This window comes from Octodon degus, unplaced genomic scaffold (genome assembly GCF_000260255.1).
Source record: "Octodon degus isolate 3935 unplaced genomic scaffold, OctDeg1.0 scaffold00053, whole genome shotgun sequence".
NCBI lineage: Eukaryota > Metazoa > Chordata > Mammalia > Rodentia > Octodontidae > Octodon > Octodon degus.
In genome coordinates this window covers 6,766,258-6,788,797 of record NW_004524629.1, presented here as the reverse complement: position 1 = coordinate 6,788,797, position 22,540 = coordinate 6,766,258, and the positions used below count along the sequence as shown (strand labels likewise).

The 22,540-nt window shown below is 43.7% G+C and overlaps 1 protein-coding gene across 2 annotated transcripts in view; it reads left to right on the top strand.

Annotated features, from left to right (window-relative positions):
* The window catches only part of Drd3 (dopamine receptor D3), a 31,851-nt gene extending 9,707 nt beyond the window's left edge, over positions 1 to 22,144 (top strand). Inside the window, exons 2-7 of one of the 2 annotated variants that reach the window (XM_012515198.1) lie at positions 1,312 to 1,424; positions 9,764 to 9,906; positions 15,992 to 16,188; positions 20,525 to 20,655; positions 20,755 to 20,804; positions 21,944 to 22,140. In XM_012515198.1, the coding sequence (XP_012370652.1) occupies positions 1,312 to 1,424; positions 9,764 to 9,906; positions 15,992 to 16,188; positions 20,525 to 20,655; positions 20,755 to 20,804; positions 21,944 to 22,140 (831 nt within the window). Of the gene's footprint in view, positions 1 to 1,311; positions 1,425 to 9,763; positions 9,907 to 15,991; positions 16,189 to 20,524; positions 20,805 to 21,943 lie in introns of both variants that reach the window. The other variant, XM_004633311.1, reaches the window with a different exon arrangement.
* Positions 22,145 to 22,540: the final 396 nt, after the last annotated feature.

The following is a 22,540-nucleotide window of genomic DNA, read 5'->3' as shown; positions in this document are numbered from 1 at the left end:
GAGCAGGAATGAACAGCTGGCCAAATCAGAGGAGTCTTGGACAAGAAAAACCAGGCAATGGAACAGCACTTTTGCACATCTCTGTTGTAGGAGAGAAGACACTGCAGAGGCTACCTTGCCTATTTTCCATTCTCTTTCCTCTGAACTAGCCCTTGGGCCTGCTTAGCAGAGACATCATGAAAACACAGCCACAGCCTGAGGCTCAGAGCTTCACAGGTCTCTCCTTGAGCACAGGGTCTCCAGAATGGCAGCCCCACAGGCAGGAGGCTGGCAAATGCCCAAAGCCTCAGGGCCCATGAGTGGAGGTTTGTGGACATTCTGAAAGTGACAATTCCTCTGACACACCTTCCTGGTCCAATTAGGTTATATAAAAGCCTAAGAAATAAAACAGAAATGTGCTAGAATGTAAATGAAGTTCCTTGAATTCCTGACTTTTTATAAATGTTACTCAGAGGAGGTGACAGAGCTTGGAACACAAGGGTCAAAGCAAGAGGGCAAGGCCAGCCTGCCTCATTCTGAAAGTGGCAGAAAGAACTCGGGCTCCTCCCCACCCCCTTGTACCCAGGTTTTCCCAATCAGAGCAAGGGAGATAAGGGGTCAAAGGCAGTCATATTGTCACACACTTATTCTATATAAGTTCATATATATGTAGTTTCAGGGTGTTTTCAAGCTTTAAACCTGATGTGAAGGGTTTTTTGCCCCCTTTGGAGTTATATTTTATGAGAAATGTGCTCTTAAATTATTTTCTGAGTACATGGAGAGCTTTCTATTGGATGGAGGGCTTTCGAGAGACATTTTTGGCACAAAACGCACTTTGGGCAGTCACCCAAACTCTTTTACTACCAGCTGTGCATCTGTGGGCCAATATGCATCCATGGGCTTATCACTTAGTCACAAGGAGCATCTCTGAGTTTGGACCAGCTCAGCAATTTCAAAACTTAGTATGCCTAAGGATGTTTATTTTTAAATGAAGATCCATGGTTCTCAGATCCAGAGATTCTGACTCACTTGGTCTGCAGAGAATTCAGCAATCTCCATCCTTAGTGAGTACCCCACTGCGGTCTCCTCTGAGAAACACTGCACTGATTGATTTGGAAAATCCCTTCCAGCACTAACATTCTGTGGCTTTGCTCTTTCTTTAGCAACTTGGCTTGGACATCTTGGCCTTCCCTCACTGTCCATCTGCCCTACAGTAACCACAGGAGCAGAAAGAGTGTGTCAGTGTCTATGCTGAGCTGCATAGGGAAGCCAGAAAGTTGGTTATGTCTTTGTCAGGAGAAACACTAACACCCTTCTTGTCTTCAATACCAGGTGACAGGTGGAATCTGGAATTTCAGCCGCATTTGCTGTGATGTTTTTGTGACCTTGGATGTCATGATGTGTACAGCCAGCATCCTGAACCTCTGTGCCATCAGCATAGACAGGTAGGGCTGAGATTCTGCTTCCTAGGAGAGAGATGACTTCAAAAGGAAGGGGGAGGCACAGGCTTTGCATGGGAGGCAGTGGGGCCACCTGTAAGAAGGACGTGCTGGGCTGGGGAGATAGCTCGGCAGTCTAAGCACCTGCCTGGCAAGTGTAAAGACCAGGGTTTGATCCCCAGTATTACATGCCATGCTGGTCCAGGGACCCCAGGTGCACCATTCTGGGCACTAAAACATGGTGGTACATGCCTGTAATCCCAGCACAGGGGAGGCTGAGGATCACAGTGAGTCCAAGCTGCATACCGAGACCCTGTACCAAATAACTAATAAATGATTTTTTATAAATTTTTTTTAAAAAGAAGGACTTGACACAAGGACATTTTTCCCCCTTTTTCTTTAAGACTCTGGTTTGAGATGATCCCTCTGTGACAGGAGAGAAATAGTCATTTTGTAAGATTTTCTAAGCTTTCCTCTCTTCTAGCCCCCTCAACAGGATTCTGGGTTTGCCTTTCCATCATCCTTTGGGGATTTTGTGATTTCTAACTGGAAGGAAATGGGCAACTCTGTAGATGAGTGGAATTGTTTGGTAGGAAATTCCATACTTGTTTTATTTGTTTGCTTCTTTTTTTAGTGAAAAGAGGAAAGGAGTGTAGATAGGAGAAAGAAACGCACAGGTGTGGGGCACAGGTAGGTGACAGAAGAAAAGTAGATAAGAGATGAAAGAAATTTTACAAAGCATGGCTATGATCTATAGGTTTCCCATACAGAGTTAAGAACAAGTAAAAATTTTTAAGTTGCTTTTGGCCTGCTGAAATGGATTTCTATGATTTTGGCTCTGCTGTCTGTGTTCCACCCCAAAATCTCAATTACTATCCCTAAAAGTACCCAACCTCACACTGCCCTTGGTCTGGGTCCTCTTTTGTCTCCCTCTCCTCTTTCCACTCTCACTCCCCTGAGCCTGAGATTTGGCGCAGGAAAGATCACTGAGAGGTCCCTGGGGAGCCTGTGGCCTCCACTGTCAATCTAGAGCTTCTCACCTATTCTCTGAATCCTCAACATCCTCTCTCTTCTCTCTCTGTCTCTTTGTCTCTCTCTGTCTGTCTCTCTGTCTCTCTGTCTCTCTGTCTCTCTGTCTCTCTCTCTCTCTCTCTCTCTCTCTCTCTCTCTCTCTCTCTCTTTCAAGGTATTTAGTACAGGGTCTACAGGGTCTCACTACACAGATCAGACTTGTAGTAATCCTCCTGTTTTTCAGCCTCCCAAGCACTGGGATTACAGGCATGGACCACCAAACCCAGTCTCAACCACCATCTCAGCATGCCCTAGAGGCAGGGCCAGCACAGTGGGCCGGGGATCAAACCCCTGGCCCCTGCATCTGCCTAAGCATACACTTTTATCTGCTGAGCTATCTGGCTGGCCCCCATCTCTTCTCTTTTTCCAATAATATTGTCCATGCATGTGATACTTCCAAGAGGTGAATCCAAGTACCATCTACTTACTGAGAATTTGCCACATTACGCTAAGCTTTGACATGCACGGACTCATTGCACCTTAACAATCCTTAGGTAGTATTATAATCTTTATTTCTGGAAAGAACTTGCTTAAGTTATACAGCTAGTCTGGGACCAGCCATCATGGGAACTCATGTCTATTTGACTCTAAATTAATAATGTTAAACTTTGTGTTAAATTTACCAAACCTCCAGCTATCCCTACCTGCTACCCTGAAATCTATATCACATACTGCTTACACATCCTATTGTATAGCTACTATAATGTTTTTTTAAGTTTAAAAGCCAAAGCATCAAAACACTAAACCCTATGATGACCTTTCACAGATAGCATCTTTGTCCTAAGATACTGGGTTTTACTCAGCTCTTCCTCTCTGTTCCTAATCTCCCACACTCGAGCAATCTGGGCCTACATATTGTACTTTTGTGATCTTTTCAGATTTAGCTCTCTCTTTCCTTGCTTTCTGACCTTTCTTATTTTAGACTCCCATGACCTCTTGCCTAAGTCCTGACAGCCTACTAACTGGGCCTTCACATCACTAGAATTCATCCACCAGACTGTCCTACTTAAAGCTCTTTATTGTCTCCTTAGTCTGTGGAATGAAAGTTAAAACTATCTTTACAGTCTAGGATTCAAGTTTTCCACCATATGGCCTCAGTTCACCTTTCCAGCCTCTTCTCTTTCTGGGCTTCCTTAAGACCTACCTTCTTATGCTCTGAGTCTGTCCCAATGCTCTCTTTCCTGTAAAACCCTTCTAAATTCCTACAGCTTGATTCTGTCAGCCTTGAGCCAGCGCACCACTCTCTCTTGTAACTCTCACAGAGTAGCCAGCTGCCTCTCCTTGCACAGCTAGTGTCTGGCCCCAGTCAGCAATGGCTCAAACTTCCTTTATGCACCAAAACAGGAGTGTTGAACAATAGCCAAAGAATGAAAATAAAAACTCTTTCCACAGAGGATGTTGCAAACCAAGCAGCCAACTGGAGGGTTTTTACTGTATCTCTTGATTAGCTCTCCAACTGAGAAGGCAAATTAAAGAATGTGTTCACAATTCTGGAAATAATGCCATTAAAGAGTGTGTTTAAAAATAGAGGATATGATTGTGTAATTCTGTAAATATAACAAAAAACATTAAATTATACATTTAAGTGGATTGTGTGACATGTGAATATTTCAATACAATCTTTTTCACAAAATGAACAGTTAGCCTGAGCAACTTAGTCACTTAAGGAGACCCTGTCTCCAAATAAAAGTTCAGAAAAGGTCCAGCTCATTTGGCAGAGACACTGAGTTCAATACCCAGTACTGAAAAGGAAAGAGAAGAGAGAGAGAGGAGAGAGGAGAGAGGGAGAGAGAGAGAGAGAGAGAGAGAGAGAGAGAGAGAGAGAGAGAGAGAATAAGGATCTTATTGTTAGCTCTAACATCTAAGCCTATTATGTAATTTCTGGATTTTTAGTACCTGTTTGGGGAATATATATTGTTTTAAGGAAATTCTGGGCTGCAATTATTGTAGCCTCTAGCACCCCAGATGCTTATATCAGACCTAAATCCTTATCACCAGTGAATCTCCTTGCTGTGCCCATACAATATTTAAACAAAGAATACTGAACTGAATTCACTGGTCCTTGACTGAAGGCAGCCAATAGTTCTTTATTCTTTTCTTTCTTTTTTTTTTTTAACCAGGAATCAAACTCATGACCTCGTGCTTGCCAAGCAAACGCTGTGCCACTGAGCTTTATCCCCAGGATAATAGTTCTTAACAGAAGTAAGAATCTCTAGAAAGGACATGAGAGGATGGGAAAAGGTTAGCCTTGGAAAGAAGAGGACAGAGAGAGTCTAGGAGTGGGGTTGGGACACTCCCAGCCAGCCCTTCTCTCCACCTTCTCAAGAATGTTTGTATTCTCTTTCCTTTCACATACATTCACACACACACAGGAGCTGTGCATAAAGCTGAGGCTGTGCTCTGCAGAACGGAATTGAGCCAGCCCTCCATTTGCCAAGCAAGTCTAGAGTTAACTGTGATGTTAGGTTTTATCAGCAGCAGTGAAGCAGAAGGGGTGAAGGGAGCCTTTGTTAACTCTGAAGACATGGAGAGGACCGAGGGCAGAGAGATGGGCAGATCCTCTGACCTGAGACAGGGAGCCTGAGACTTTACGACTTTAGCTAGGGGCGGAGCTTGAGGGGTGGGTTTAGTGACATGTAAGGAGCTGGTTGGAGGCTCCCTTGTGTGGGCGGGAAAGGTAAAAGTTTATATCCAGGGCTGGAGTGGGGAAGGAAGAAGGGGTCGTTACCAAGATATGTTTGGGGATTGTTGTTTTGGGGCTTCAGCCGTGTTGAATCAGGGCCACGATAATTTAGCAGTTTGTACTCAGGCCGGAACCTATCACATGAAAAGATGACATTTTGCAATTCGCCAGCCAGGAAGAGGTATCTTTCTCTAGTTTGCACTAGAGGACTGATTTTTTGGTGGTGGCAGCCATGCTTATCACACACTTTTCTTTCAGCACTTCAAACACAACCAATAATAAAACTTGAATTGGCTTCTGCCCTATCCAGGAAGACCCCCAGAAAGCATAGCACCCACATGCCTGAAATCCCAGGGGCCCAGCCTCACCTTAGGGCCCAGGGGAGAAGGATCCTCCTTCTGGGCTTGTATTTCAGTATGGCCCATTCCTCCTCAGATCTCAAAATGGAGGCCTTGGCCTATTCTAGCAATGTAAATAGCCCTCAGAAAAGCCGTTGCCATTGTCCTTCACAGCAGTCTACAGTATGCAGTATTAAAATCTGTTCATGTGATGCCAAATAGCTGGTCAGTTCATTAGAAATGCAGTCATTCACGCAGACCTTTGGTCTTCACACAATGCCAGTCATCCTCTGACAAACTTGACCAAATGGATTCAGTATTTTTTGGTCATGAAGCCCTAATCTGTAATAACAGGGTGGTAAGAGATAGGAAAGAAAAGGAAATGATAAAAGCAGTTTGAAAGCAAGTAATACTATTGTCATTAGATTCTGAGGCATAGCTCTGACTGCTCGGATTAAAGCCGCCTTTTCTTTTTGAAAAAGCAGAGTGGGAAATCTGGGAGCTCAGGCCCCCACACTGTGGCCAAGCCTTCCCAGCAGGTCTGCCCCCTCCCACTGCATCCTGGGTCAGAGCTCACTCAGAGATGGCTGAGAATGTGTCAGAAGATGGGGATACGACCAGGCAGTGAAAATTAAGAGTCCTCCGAGAGGAGCCCAGAATAATGCAACCAGATTCATTCACCGGGGAGTTCTTTAAGTGGCTCTCAAATGGCACCCATCACACAGGCAAAGCCTCCCGTCTTTGCAGGGAGCACAATAGGTACCAGATGAGTCACAGGCACCTTGGATTTTTAGTTTGCATCTAAATAAGCACTTTATATTTGCAAAAGGCTTTCCAGTCATTTGCAAAAAGCTTTCTCCTTCAACAACTCTGCGAGGGGAGTCCACGGAACTAAAGATTTATTGAGCCCCCTGTCTGACCAAATAAAAGGTGGTGAAAAGCAGCCCTTGCAGAGCTCATTAAACCCAGGCGGGGAGATAGAGTCAGGCCTTCCCACCCAGGCCAGGCTCTCTCCTCCCCCTCTGTCAGTTTCCTCAATAGGCATCCATATCTTCAACCCCTTCCTTTCCTGGACAGGGATTTGGGTGCAAAGCTAGGGCACTGGGACCTTCAGTACAGTGACAAGCCACAGAGACCTGGCTGGTGGAATTGGGTGTTGGAGGGCAACCATAGTTAACTCCCTAGTGCAGAGATGCTCCATGATTGCAGCCAGGCCTACAGCTTTCCATTACAGGGCTGGGATTCGAAGCCAGGTTCTCTGACTTTCCCTCTAATGCTCTCTGAATTGCAGTGAGTAGCTCCTTATATTATCCCCAGGCCCAACAGCCAATAGTTCTTAACACAAGAATCTCTAGAAAGGACATGAGAGGATGGGAGAAGGTTAGCCTTGGAAGAAGAGGACAGAAAGAAAGTCTAGGAGCAGGGCTGGGACATTCCCTCTGCCAGAGGTAAGGATGGGGCACGCAGGGCAAGGCTTCCTGTCCCAGCTATATGTGTGCAAAAACTAGCTTGGTATTCGTCTAGAAGCCACAACAATAAAAATAGCCACCACTTATTTAGCGTGTACTGTACGTCGGGCACGCACAGCTGTTCATTCATTACCATTAAATCAAAACCACCAGCAAGGTGGATGTGTTATCTTCAGAATATGTAAGTAAGCCTGCCAAGGTGGACAGCCAGTAGTGCAGGAGTAAGCTTGCTCTGGGCCTTTCTGCCATGCACACTGCCCTCCTCAGACACTGAGCTATGGGCTTTGCTCTCAGCTAGTGACTGGCCAGAAGTTCAGATTCTCCCACCTAAATAGTTCTTGTGTTAAGAACTATTGGCTGTTGGGCCTGGGGATAAATTAACCAGAGCTTCCTTATTTGCTTAGTAAACATAATAGGAACAGCCCCAAAGTTGCTAGATTTAAATGAATTACTATTTGTAAGCACTTCCAACAGTGCCTGGCACATAGAAAATGTTGCATTCTTGTTTGTTTGATAAATAAATAAATGAAACCCCTGATAGCCAGGAGGAAGAGAAAGGCAGTCATAAACTCCTAATATGAAAATCTCTGATCCCTCGGGCTAGCACTAAAACAATAGCAATACCGTCTATAATAAATTGTGTTGAAAAACTTCACAGCGATAACCTCGTTCAGTATTTGTTAATATTCCTATAGGGCGGGTATCGTTATCCCATTGTAAAGACAAGGAAATTGAGTCAGAAAAGTCAAACTACTGGCCCACAGCCACACAGCTAAGTGACAGGGCCGGGATTCAACAAAACCGTCTCCAAAGCCTTCACCGCGCCACACTGCCGGGGACCAGGGAGCCAGGACCACACGGGAGAGGGCCAGAGAGCCAGGATGTCCAGCCCAGGAAGGGGCCGGCACCGGGGCGCCCCGGAAGTGCGCAGAGTCCGCGACAGCCCAGGAAGACCCCGGGTTTGCGGCGCGCAGGCGTGCGGAGGCGGCCCGGGTTCAAGGCTACTCTACACGCGAGCCGAGCCCGACCCCCGCGGTGCTCGCCTGCAATCAGTCATCTGCAATCACTAGGAAAGAAACCAGAGGCTAAACGGTCGGCCTGGGTGGGAATTCGGGGTCCCTGCAGGGCTCCAGGAAGCGAAGGCAGGGTTTTCCCTCTCTGCCTCCTCGAGGCGCCCGCACAGCCCCCAGGTGAGCCGTGAACTTCTCACCCCGGCGGAGCTGCCGGAGCTCTCGCTGCATTATGGTGCCCTCCGCTGGCGGATGCCGGAACAGCTCAGGCCTCGCGCACCCGCGCGAGCGGGGGATGCGGGGGGCGGGGGGGGGGTGCTCATTTCCTCCTAACAGTTTAAGCATGTTTTTTAAAAAAGAAAAAGTGTCATGTGAAAGTGGTACTTCCTAGTCTCGTCTCTCACTTCTTACCCGAGTTAACAAAAATCTTTGACAGAAATGTTCCCGACTGAAGATGTTCTCAAACTTAGCTAATAAAAAGCACTTGCATGTTTAAAATACACATCTCTGGGTTCCACTTAAAAGCACCTAATCAGAATCTAAGGGACATGGCCCAATAATCTTCCTTTTAATAGGACACACACAGAGCAATTAACAGAATCAAGCTAATTAAGGAAAGAAAGCCGTTCTCTTGCATCTACAGTGTTCTCCAAGTACAAACCACCCTTTCCACTCCAGCTTTCCTGGGGACTCCATTACCTCCTGTGCGTCTCTATGACCTTGAGGGGAACTGGGGCACTCTCGGAGGCACTGGCTAAGGAGGTGAGAGGCCGTGCTCTGTGCCGCCCACACCTTTGCTGGACTCCATAGTTCTGATTCCTCATTTATAAAATATTTGCTGGGTCAGAGTCTGCAAGAACACACATTTAGGCAAACATGCCGCTCTCGGTGATCTGCTAGAGCCAACTCAGAATGACTAGCCAGAGATGACTGCAAAATTTTAGCAAAGTCACAAGGCCCAAGTATTGAGGCTGGAAGACTTCAAGAAGACAAAAATGGAACTAGATGAAGAGCTGGGGGAAGCTGTTGATGGTGCCTGTTTGCAGACATCTTAAGTTGGAGATAGTTGTGGGAGAGTTGTCCAGGTAAGTCTCACGGCAGGCAGAAATGCGTGTGAGGAATTCCCAGGAATCTTTTGTTGGCATGATTCTAAAATAAGCCTCCACTGGATATTACTTAACTCTGCTTGCAAACTCTTCTACTCAGAATGCTGTCACACTGAGAGTTACGGGTTTTATTAGGCTACAGCCAAGGAGTAAGCCTCTTTGGGCACAGTTCTGCTCTTGTCTGTAAGGCTGTGAGAAAGCAGAGGTACTCAGGCCAGAGCCAGGGCCCTCGAGTGAGGCTATGGGGCTTTAAGGTGTGTATGCTGGGCAGTCAGGCAGAAGCACCCCAGCCACCCAGAGGTTCTGCATTTTTAATTCTTCCTCCCTTTGCTCGCCCTTTTCAGTGAGTTCCTCATTTCTTCATTCCCAACCCTTCTACCATTTTTACACAAACTCTTTTTTCTTGCTCCAATTTATTCATCTATTTCCTGCCAAAGTACCAACCTGATTCTTTCTCTAGTAACCTTCTTCAACTTCTTCAATTTGCCTTTTACTATTTAGAGGTTTTTTTTTTTTTTAGGGAGAGCAGGGTATCAGGAATCAAACTCAGAGCCTGACACTTGCGAGGCAGATGCCTCATGACTGAGCTAAATCCCGCCCCCAGCTTGTCTTTTAAATAGTCCCCAACCTGTCTCATTGTGTCTACCCTTTGTCGCTTCCTCTTACAGGTACACCGCAGTGGTCATGCCAGTCCACTATCAACATGGCACGGGCCAGGGCTCTTGCCGGCGTGTGGCCCTCATGATTACAGCCGTCTGGGTACTGGCATTCGCTGTGTCCTGCCCTCTCCTCTTCGGCTTTAACACAACAGGTAACAGTGACACCTTCACATCTATCACCTGTGAGATTCACAGAAAACCTGAGTGGCTATGAGTGGTACCCACCCTGAGTCACCTTCCGCAACCTTGTTTCTATGCAAATGTTTTCTAAGCGGTCATTTGTCATGTGGGCAACTCACAGCCAGTACTAGGCCACAGTGCTGCTCACCTGCTTTCCCTAGCAAATCCTCCTCAGTGTCTGCTGGGCCAAGTGTGGTCCTGTTCCCCATGCAGGCAAGCTGGAGACGGTGGTTTATTCACTCTCACAGGTGCACACATGCTCCCTGGGAACAGTTGAAACTGTCTCAGAATTTGATGTTCTACAGAGTTCCTAGTGAATGTCAACATCTAAAGAGAAGGAGAATGACGAGCTAATTGCGGTGTTGTTGCCACCAATGAGATCATTATTGTTCCAGAAACAAGGCTAAGGAAAATCTTTCCAGAAGGATTTTTAAATTTAGCATTGAGAAGGCAAAAACGGCTTGTGACTTAGCACATGTACTCGCTGCCCTCACCTCTCCTCTCATTCTTTCTCTCTTTCTCCACTATAGTGAACCTCCAATTATGATTTGGCATAAGAGCCCAATAGATATTAGCTGATGATATCATTATTATTAAAAATTTTCTGTGCCTCAAAATTTAACTGCATATTTTCCCCAAGGAAAATCGAAACAGGCACAGCTCTGCTGGTGTTTGAATGGGAGACCAGTTTGGGAAATTAGTGAGTGGAACTCAAAGCAGGGAAGCCTACCCATTGTTCTCTGTCTCAGTATGACCTTCACAGCATAGCTTCATTATCTTGATACATTTGGGTTTCTTCATCAACTCGTTCATTTACAAGAAAGATGCAAGTTCATTTGAAATCCCAGTATAAGTGACTTCTCTCTCAGAGATTGTATTTCCTCGGCAAAAAGTAGAAAGGAAAGGGGAGGATGCTGCCAATACTGGATTTCAGAAAGAGCTGGACTTTCACTAAGACATGTAACACAGAAAAAGAGCTCAGAGTTGCTCTTAATTCCTGAGGAAAAGGCAGCCGGAGGCAGATGCTTGATCACGGAGACCCCAAGCTGTAGGGCCTGGCGGACCAGCGTTGGCCCAGGTGCCAGCAGAGGCCTGGAAGCCCACTCAAATGTCACAGCAATGGCCCCTAACAATAGCAGAGCATGGTGCATGAGCAAGAGGCCGTCCTAAAGATCCCTGAGTAGCTCCATTCTTACATTTCACAAACAAGAAAAACAAAGAGCATTCAAATGTCTGCTGAATCAGTTAGCTATTGTGTTATAAAAAAGAACTGTACAATGAATAAGGAAGAACTGGTAACAAGAGTGTAAGAAACCTTCAAGGGAGGAAAAAGTTGAAGTTAAGAAAATCCTATTATCTGGCTTGATTTTCCTTTGAAAATAAGAAATGGAGGAGTGTGATTTGGTCGGGGGAAGTTTGGTTGTTCAAAAAGTGAAAAGAATAGGAGCACAGTTAAAAGATTACTGACTTATCCTAAAATCAAATTCATCAACATCTCCTGTCTTTGGAATCAAGTTGAAGTCAAATCTCCTATAAGTTTGAAGTTCATGAACCTTCCAAGTCAAGCTTCTCTTGGCCTTGTTAACATCACGGGGGCTGGTGAGATGGCTCAGTGGTCTAAAGCACCTACTTAAAACAAGCTTAGCAAAGCACAGGGACCGCGGTTCAATCCCCCAGCACCACATACCAGCCAGCCCCGCCCCCTGGTGGGCTGAGCTGGCCACACACACACACACACACACACACACACACACACATAAATAAAAAAAAAAAAATCACCATGAAGCTCAAGTCCCCTTGGTAACCCACAAAGGCCTCCTAGACACCTGAGTACAGACTCCATAAAGGTTTGTGGAATAAATAAGTAAACTAACCTTCACCATCATGCCCTCATGACAAAAAACATCTCTAATGTTAGAGAATGAGATGAGATAACCCCCACATCCCACCCAGACTTTCTCATTATCTTCCCGCTCCAGGGTGCTTAGGTGCTTACATAAAATGCTTACTTGTCTATTTGACTCCTTTATCCACTTTTCATGTATTCCTTCATTCATTGCCTGTCTGCACAATACTATTTGGAGATCATGAAGGCAAAACACATCTCCCTAGAAAGTCTCAGCTTCTTGGGGGTCTCGCTACCCAGATCACGTCTTCGACATTCAATAGAAAACTCTGAAAATTGCTGTTGTTGGTGCCGTGCCTCTTCACTGCCCTAATGACAGGCTAAACATACACAGACCAGATCTGCTAGGTACTGGGGCAGGACACATTGCATCAGCCCCTGCTGCCAGGTCACTCTGCCTGCTGTGAGGCACAGGGTGTGGGAAAGTTCTGGGAGAGGCTGCAAAATTTGTTCAAAGGGTAGGCAGTAGTTCATTTAAATGGAGAGGAAGGAAAAGGTATCAGTTCAAGTTTACTGGCTGGATGTAAAGGCCCTCATTGATCAGCAACCCTGAAATAACTTTTCTCTTATGTCTCTCCTTCTGTCTTCCTCTTTCTCACTTTGAAAATTTAATAGAAAAATAATTACCTGCACATGATAAAGCACCTGGAAGGTATAATGACATATATTTCTACATAGGGGTGCCTCTTATCCTAGACTGCTACTTCCCTCTTCCCCCTTGCTAGAACCAGACACTGATATTCCTAAAAGGTAATACTTGATACTAACACACTCATGCATCTGTGTGTGTGTGTGTGTGTGTGTGTGTGTGTGTGTGTGTGAATGTACATTGTTACATAAAATAGGAGTGATTAAACTCCTTCTAATGCTTGTTATAAATATATCAAAAAATTTAGAGGTTGTCCTCCTAAGACCCAAGGCAGAAAAAGGTCCTAGGAGGTGGGTGCATGTGGGGGGGATATACAGGAAATATCTGGGTTACCAGGAACAGCCGAAAGATGAACTATGGGGAAGTAACCCTGCCATCCCTCTGGCCCCTTCTCATAGACAAAGCTTGATAAAATTCCTCCTCATTGTAGTAAGCATTTAGATCATAGTCAACCACTGCAGGACAGTGAGTTTCTGGGATGTGCTGATCACAGCCAACATGGCTCCCTAGAAATTCAGAAAGGCGCCTAGCTGCCAACTAATTCTCCTTCATTCTCATTACCCCTAGACTAGCAAAAGTTCTAAATTTAGTGACCATTACTCAACTCAACACAGCAATTTCCTACATGATGCCTACATAAGCTTCTGTGAGATAATGGGAATTCTACCTCTTTCCCAAGAGACTCAGAGAATTTAAAGGTAGCCTAAAAGCTTCTGATGGTACTTGTATTAGTCGCATTGTTACCACCCACAACTTAAAGAAGACGTTTACTTAGCCCATGGCTTCCAGTGGGTTCAATCCAAAGGGAGCTTATTTCAAGGCAAACGCTGCATGATAGAAGGATATGGTAGAGGAAAGCTGCTCACTGCAAGGCAGCCAGGAAGCAGAGCAGGCAGGGAGGAGATGGAGGAGAAAAATGTATCCTTTCAGGTCATGCTCTTAAGTGACCCACCTCCAAGCAGGCCTCACCTCCTAACAGCACACTCAGCTACCGGACTCATCAGTAATGAATCCATTGGTGGGTACAGCACCCCAAAGATCCACCTTCCAAAAGTCCCACCTCTAAATATAGGAGACTTTGGGGAGATATTTTAAATCTAAACCATGATGTTCCACCCCTTTACCTCAAACTTTTATGTCAAGCTCATGCACGCATTTAGTCTATCTCTAAGAGTTGCCAAAGCCAACAGTTCCAGCATTGTTGAAAACTCCAAATTCAAAGTCTTCCCTGAGGTGAAAGGAAAACTTTTAGTTGTGAGCCCTTGTAAAAATCCAAAGGAAGTTTTCCCACCTCCAACATACAATGGCATGGTGTAAACATTCTTGTTTCATAAGGGAGGAATAGGAAAATAGACATAAATCAGACCAAAGTGAGGCCAAAAGCCAGTGGGGAAAACATGAAATCCTATAGCTGCATGAGAACATCTATGGTAAGATGTGAACACCAGAGAGTTTGGACAGCCCTGCTTCTATGGCCTTGCATGCTGCAGTCTCCGTGGCCTCTCTCTTGAGCTGGCTCCACTTCCTGCCTGCAGCTTTCCTCAGCAGACTTTCCACATTCCTGGTACCTTCAACTTCCTCAGGTATATACTGCACCTTCAACTTCAACTGCTGCTTGCTAGCTTCATACACTGCCCTCCCAGTACTCTTTGGCTAGCTTCCCAATCCTTCCTATGGATGATGTTAACATCTGCTGCGAGTTTGAGGAGTAGTCAGTCCCCCTTGGACTACAGCTGCAGTGGCCTCTGAGTGCCTGGATGGCTGAGCACACTGAAATGAATCCTAGGAAAACAATTCCTAAGGTGGCCCTTCTCAAGCAAGGAGGGGACCCAAGAGGTCTCTTCTCAAATGAAAGCTTTATATTTCTGCACCTTTGACCTATGATGGGTAGGGTCTTACTGATTTTCAGATGTTTTTGTGCTATCTTTTTCCTATTGTTTTGATGAAAACTGTTTGACATTTTAAAAAATAGTAATAGTTTCAGCAAATATTAGCCAACCACCTTTCCAAAGCCTCAGCTCTGAATACATGATACTCGGTGGGAGGGAGGCACATGACTTTTTTATCTAAACCATAGCAGTAATGTTGTCAGTAAAACACATCACTAGTAACAGAGAACATTCTTTGCACTATGTAAGTCTTAAACATTGTTCCTTTCCCTTCCCTACTATGTATGTTTCCAAATTTCATCCTAACAGATACCTTGCCTTTTAAGTTCCAAAAGTTCAGGGAGGCAAATAGTAAGTGATATAACAAATAAATAATGAAAATAGCTACTATTCCTTGTAACTAATATAATCACTATGCAAGAATTTTTTTTACCTTCCTCTTATGGATAAAGAAAGAAACTGAGGCTTAGTGGTTAGCCTGTTAGGGTCATCTGGCCTTTTTCTGGATCAGTAGACTCAGAAGCAAATGAGAGTTTGATAAACCACTGACTTCTCTTATCAGCTCACATCTGTCCAAGGCCAGACCTTGGGTTGGAGAATTCCCAACACTTTATGAAGATTGGGCCAGAATCCCAACAGCTGCTGACAGTGCTTGGCAGTGAACAAATGCATTGTATCATAGTGGTAGAGGGAGATATAGCCAACAACATTGGTTTTAGAGTCAGACTAGCCAAAGGAGTGTATCTTTCAGATTACTCTTGGGCCACTCACTGAACCTGTCTGAGCTCCCATCTGCTCATCTGAGCAAAAAGGCAGTAATAGAGCCTGCAGATGATGTGTACAAAGCCATTGGTACACAGCCTGTTAGGTCTTAGTTTGGTTCCCATTTCCATTTCGAGATGGAGTAAGTTTCAGGCCCTGTCCAGGGAAGTGGGGAATTTCAATATCTGTTAGTAAAGAAGACAAAGCTATAAGAATCTCTTACAAAGGAGTGGCAAAATGATGTAAAGCAGGAACACGAACACCTCCGAATTCATTCACTACTCTGACAGTCTTCTTGCCAGCTCTCTTCTATCCTGCCCCTGCCTAGTGTTGGGCTTCCCAGCAAATGTCTGCCTTCTACTTAGCCACCACCCACCCCACACTCCAAACTCAAAGGAAGCTCCTTCTTTTCATTACTTTCCAACAGCCCTTTCCTACCTCCACCCATCAGGCCCTTTTCCAGCAGCTCCAGCCCTCCTGGGAGGCTTTGCCCTTCCCTCAGGCCCCCAGGCTGTACTTTCACAGCACACGGAGGGGCCCGTCTGCCTATCCAGACTCACCTTCAAGGGCAGACACTTTGTCTTAGTCATCTTTGCAGCCCCAGTCAGAGCCTTGTCTGGCATATAATCATTGGTGAAGTTTCTTTTGAAGTGAACTGTAAGAAACACAAAGATGAATTAAGCTTCTAACCTCCAGAAGCTGACAGCATAAGTGTCTGCAACTGTATGCCCCCCTGCTCCATGCATTTGGAGGTGGAAGCATCATGTGCCATATGGGCTGCGCTCCACACTCCCTAATGAGATCTAATATGTGGCAAAGTGCATCAGCTTCTCCCCTTCTCTCGCCCACAGGGGATCCCAGCATCTGCTCCATCTCCAACCCTGATTTTGTCATCTACTCCTCAGTAGTGTCTTTCTATGTGCCCTTTGGAGTGACTGTCCTCGTCTATGCCAGAATCTACATGGTGCTGAGACAAAGGAGAAGGAAACGGATCCTCACTCGACAGAACAGTCAGTGTATCAGTGTCAGGCCTGACTTCCCTCAGCAAGTAAGCACCAAGGAGGGAACATTAGGAAGATGGCAGCACCCACCCCCAGCCTTCTAGCCCATGTCCACCCTGCCTGTCATGCCCACACTGACACTGAGGAGAAACATATCTATACTTACTTTCTAAACTGGTAGTGCCCATGCCTTGAAGGTAGGAAATCCAATTGCAAGAGTTCATTGACAGTCTCCTTAAGAACACACCTTAATTGACAAGATGTTAGGAGAGCGTCTGGCTTATTCTGCTTCCCTCAGAGCCTTCATTTCATCCAAATGGCCAGCAATTCCACAAAGTTGAGGTTTTATTTGATTTACTGGAGGAGGGGTGTTAGTATGACAGCTGTATCCTGCTCTTCTGGTGAATTCTAAGAATCAACATCTTGTCCAAACCATTAATTCATTCCAGGAATCACTGGGATCCAATGAAGCCTTTTTAACTGCCTGATCTGCCCTTATGTCAAGGCACTAGCCTACTGATGAAACAGGATGAGTCTTTCTAGGCTCTGAAAAGGAGAGTAGTTCCTCATCACTGAGCTTCCATTTCTTGGGCTTTAGATTTTGGTTATCCCAGTGTCTGGCACATGGCAATGAACTCAAAGCATGAAAACTAATCACGTATAATCTACTAAGAAGGGACCATAGGAATATAATATAGCTTCTGCCTTTGTGGAGCTTAAAATTTAAACAAATAAATAAATCTTACCTCCACCCAAAGTCAATGAGCAGCACAGAACTAACAGAATGCTTGCTCTATGTGGGATAAACACAGTAAGGCACCCAAATGTGACGCACCCTAAAACTTATGAGACAAGAAAGACAGGTGTGCTCAGAAAAGGACTTCATGGATAGAGTTTGATCTTCAAGGCTGACAAGTTTAGGTGTCAAGATCAATCCCTGATGACCTGAGTTGTCAACTCAAAGTTGATGTCCCAAGGTTTGGGTAGGACACAACTACTGGTCCCCATTCAATAGAAAGCCAGGTCCCAAGGCTGAGGATGTGAATACAATGCATTGCCATGCTCTGTGGTTACATGAAAGATGGCTCAACTAGGTAGAGCTTAGCGCATAATTGACTTTCTCCTTTATCCTCTTTAGTCTGCCTGCCTGCGGCTGCATCCTATCAAACAATTTTCAATAAGGACCAGATTTGCATCAGATGCCACAGGAAAAATGGTAAGTAGATTGTATTGTAGATCATAGCAAAGAATAAGAGAACTTTGCTCAAGATACTGCCTTGTTTTATTTAATTACCCTACCTCTCTGAAATGAAATCTATCATAAGTCTGACCCTAGAAACATTTGTAATATACAAGAATATCTGACATTCTACCTGATTAAACTTCACAATGTGATCTGCTGAATAATACTTAGAAAGCATGAGAATATTGGACAATATTCCCATCACTGGAGCCAGTGACTGGATCCAGGGACTTTTGGGTCTGGCTTGACGTTATCAACCAGAGCCACCTGCATTAGAGGAAACAGAATACCAATGAAATACACATGAGAAAAGCCAAGAAAATTCAGGGAAAGGAGGCTTTCAAAGGCCCTATTTTCCATAGAATAGAGAGAAAACTGAGACAACTTCATGGTCACCCAAAGCCTTGTCTTTCCAATTGAAGTGAGCCCTGTCTCCTTGGCTAGAGGAGTGCATAATAGAGCCTGGAGGGATTGAAGACTAATATTCTTCTCCCTGAACTTCACATTATGAATTAAATTGCAAAAGCCCATAATGAAGTCTGAGTCTTATCCAGTCTCTGAATAGTTAATTAACCATGTTTACACAGGCTTTATATAGCAATGAGAGGCTCTTGGGCACCTTAAAGCTGCCTATGGTGTATCTGAGTTCTGAGGAGGCTCCAAGGCTAAAGGAACAGTGTTTGACTACAAAAGAGAGACTAAAAAATTGAGAGGCTGCATTGCTGGAATGATTAAGAATCAACTCCTGTCCTACCTTCTGGGAGTAGAGATCTCTCTTGGCCAGACAAAGAGAAGTCCAGCATGTCCTTCTGTTGGTTATGGGGGTAGTGATAAGGCCTTCCAAAGAGAGTGGAAAAATATGCTCACCAATATGCAACCTTAGATGAGTCACTTTCCCTCCGTAAGACTGAATATCTACATCTGTCAAATAGAAACAGAATGTTCCCCAGCTTTACATTTCATAAGTACTCCTAAGAATTTGTCCTCACTCTCCTACTTTTAGAAATAATACATTAAAAGTGAAATATTGTCATCTTTAGGTCAATATGTGCAGCTTACTCATAAATATAATCTTGGTTTTGAGTTGTCAAAACAAAATGGCTTTATTAATTGCTAGCAAATTCCGTAAAAATTAAGATCAGAGCTTTTTTCAAGTATGTTCTCTTAGATTCCCTAATAATACCACAATGGAGCACAGTTTTAAAACACTAAGTCAATAAAAATCCTTTTGCATTCACTTGATCCTTCAGCAATGCTTCTGAGTATGCACAGCGCATCAGCACTGTTACCTGGATTCTTCGAGCTAAAGAAAGAGAAATGAGTTCTGTGACATTAACTAACTTACACAGAAAAGGAATTTACTGGAATCTAGTCAGGCATTTTCACAGGTTGAGTGAGAAGGCTGAAGAAATTTATTGAAATGTTGTTCATGCCTTAGGAATAATCTGGTTAGAAGACAGTGGACACTGGACACTGAATTTCACCACACTTAGATGCAGGCCAAAGTCTGTCTGCTTCTCTATTTTCATTATCGAGTCTCAGATGTCATCTCCAATTTCCTGGACTGGGTTCATGTGCCAGAGCTGTAGGAGCTGGGTAGACAGCAGAGATGGAAAGTGCAGACTGAATAGCTAGCTATTATTGTTTATATATAGGGAGCTGAGGAGACTGGCCTCCTATTCAATGTTGACACAAATTCTGAACTTCAAATATGGAAAGAAGTTTAGCTATTGGACCCACACATAACCACTTTCTCACCTTAGCAAATTAGCGGGAAAATTCACATGTTCTACTCTCAGAAGTTACTCACCCACCCCCAACTCATTTTTTTCTGTTTTCTGTTTTACAAATAAGGCTTAGAGATGTTATATTAACTTGCTGAAGGACTAGATGTACTAAGTAGGAAAGCTGAGATGAAAATCCTGAATCTTCTTTTTTGTTTCCATTTTTTAAAACTTTCTATTACAGAAAATTTCAGAGATTAAAAAAATAGATAAATGAATATAACAAAACAGTCTAGCCACCATCAGCTACTTTCAGCAATTACCATCTTGGGGCTAATCATTTCATCTCTGCTCCCACCTACATTCACATACCCCCCCCAGATTATTATGAAGCAGATCTTGAATATATTATTTCTCCTGAAAATGTTTCTGTAAGATCCTCTAAAGAGTATGAAATCTTTTATAAAGCACATAATGATGATATTACATCACACTAAAAAATTAGTAATAGTTCTTTAATATCATTAAATATCCAATCAACATTCAAATTTCCCCATTGTCTTATATGTTTTTATGATTAGTTTGCTTGAATCAAAACTCAAGTAAGGCTTCTCCTGGCAGGTGCTGGTAGGGTGGTTATTGTTGTTGTTAGAATTTAACTGTTGATAATTGAATTATTTATGGAATTTCCTGCATTCTGAAGTTTACTTCCTGCACCCTAGTGTTATCACTTACCATGTTCCTCTATAGAATCAGGTCACTAAGTCTGAAAGGCCATATTATAATCCTCTTCTCCCTCCTCAAGAGATTGCTGTGACTATCAAATATACTATACATGGTAGGTGCTTTGGAGTTAGTTGTAGAGTCAAAAACATATTTTAGGGCCTGGGAAGATAGCTTAGGAGTATATGCACCTGCTTGGCAAGCACAAGGTCCCAAGTTTGATTCCCTGGTACCACATCCCAGGCTGGCCATGGGTCCTTAAGTGCACTGTGCTAGCCCCAAAACCGGGTATGGTGGCGCACACCTGTAATCCCAGTGCTGAGGAAGCTGAGACAGGAGGATCACGACAGTCCAAACTATGTAGCAAGACCCTGTACCAAATAAATAAATAAATAAATAAATAAATATTTTTTAAGAATTAAAGGGGCCGAGGAAATGGCTCAGTGGAATAGGTGCTTCCCTGGCAAGTGTAGGGGCCTGAGTTCAATCCCCAGTTCTGCCAAAAAAAAAAAAAAAAAAAAGAATTAAAAAAGTTCATTCCTGTAACTTTCTACAATTCCACCATTCTCTTCTTTCTTCTGTAGATTTCACACATGGCCTTCTATTCCTACTTCACATTTTCTTTCCCTTTAAATACACAGAATATAACAATACCCCCAGAAATGTGAGAACCCTCTCTTTTCACACCCACAGCCTCTCTCTCCTGGTCAAGCACACACAGAGCTGAAACGCTACTACAGCATCTGCCAAAGTACCACCTTGAGGCGACCAAGCTTCCAAGAAGAAGGAGAATTAAAAGGGGAGGATAGGACTCGGAACTCCCTGAGCCCCAACATGGCACCCAAACTCAGTTTAGAGGTTCGAAAACTTAGTAATGGCAGATTATCTACATCCCTCAAACTGGGGTCCTTACAGCTTCGGGGAATGCCACTGCGAGAGAAGAAGGCAACCCAAATGGTGGCCATTGTACTTGGTAAGTTTGAGTTGGCATGTGTTGGGTTAAGTTGAGTTAGGTTAGACTAGGCTAAGCTACAAGAGGCTAGGCTAAATTAGGTTAGCTTAGGTCGATTGGAGTTGATAGTAGATGTTAGAATAGCCACATTTGACAGAAATTAGAAATTCAATGACTATAATATTTATGTTTATAATACAACTGAAAGGTTTTATTAATAAATACTAACACTGGTGGAAATTCAAAAAACCTAGGTGAAACATATGAAGCTAAACAAATCAACTAATTAAGCTATATTTTACCATCTTATGGAATTAAATTGTATAAATTGAATGAGTAAATAAAAGTCTGAATGTTGGACTTTTAATTATTAATCAATTATTTTAAAATATTAAGTATTTTAAAATACATTAAATGAAAATGAGACTATAAGACACTACTGTTATACAATGTGATAACATCTAGATTACTTTAAATACAGAGAAAAAAAGCATGGATAGAAATTCAGCAAGATATCAAAAATGATTTTCCTTTAGTGGTGGTTGGCTATTATGGATCTTTTTAATCTCCCATATCTGTCAAGTTCTCATTATGTATACAATCAAAGATATTATTTATAGTAAAAAGAATGTACATATTTTTAATAAATAAATTAAAATTTGATGTCATGGGTGCCATACAGAGTCGCAGAAGGTTCAGCATCATTGAAAAGCCCCAGTGTTCTTCTATATGAGGAACTTTATTAGAACCTCCAAAATGTCCCTGTCCAACAGCAGGACCTGTGTCAGTCATGTTTGTAAGGTCTCTGTCCCTATCAGAACCTCAGATCGTGTTTTGCATAGTCAGGCACCAAATAAATACCTGAACCGAACTGAGAAGAAATGATTGTAAAGAACTACCCAAATGCCAAAGTAGAAAATGGATACAGTAACAAAGGCCTAAGGTAAATCAAAGACGTTAGCATGCAGTTTTCTCATCTAAACAGAAAAAAGAAATGTGTTTGATCGCATCTACTGATAGGATTGTTGGAAAAAGCAAATGAATATATTAAACTTTCAGCATCATGGCCGACATAAAGTCACAGCCGTAGGTCATTCCCATGTTGTTACAAATGAGTAAATGAACTCCTTACCTTCTTTCTCTCTTCCTTTGCAACCCAGGGGCCTTCATTGTCTGCTGGCTGCCCTTCTTCTTGACCCATGTTCTTAATACTCATTGCCAAGCATGCCATGTATCACCAGAGCTTTACAGAGCCACTACATGGCTGGGCTATGTGAACAGTGCCCTCAACCCCGTGATCTACACCACCTTCAATATAGAGTTCCGCAAAGCCTTCCTCAAGATCTTGTCTTGCTAAAGGAAGGTGAAAAGGAAGCCCCGTGCCAACCTCTGACTGCCGAGCTGTTGTGCCCAATGGCCACAGCCTGCTCAAAAAGACTGTGCAATGTCCTCTGGCATGTGATACAAAGATTGCTGGAACCAGATGTCCCTGCATGGCAGATGTGGCCAACTGCTTTCTACAAAACAGAATGTTCTACCTCCCCAGCTAATATCTGACTTCATTCTGACAATCAAAGGGTTGAAAACCCTTAAGTGATAAGCAATAATTGAGAAAGAAGCTGAACATGACTCTTCACCCCCCCGCACACACACACCACTGGAGGCATGATTCATTATAGTGAAGGATAAATAAACAGAACTCATCATTCTCGACTTTCCAGGGGTCCTTGAAACCTCAGCCAGTAAGCCATGTTGCA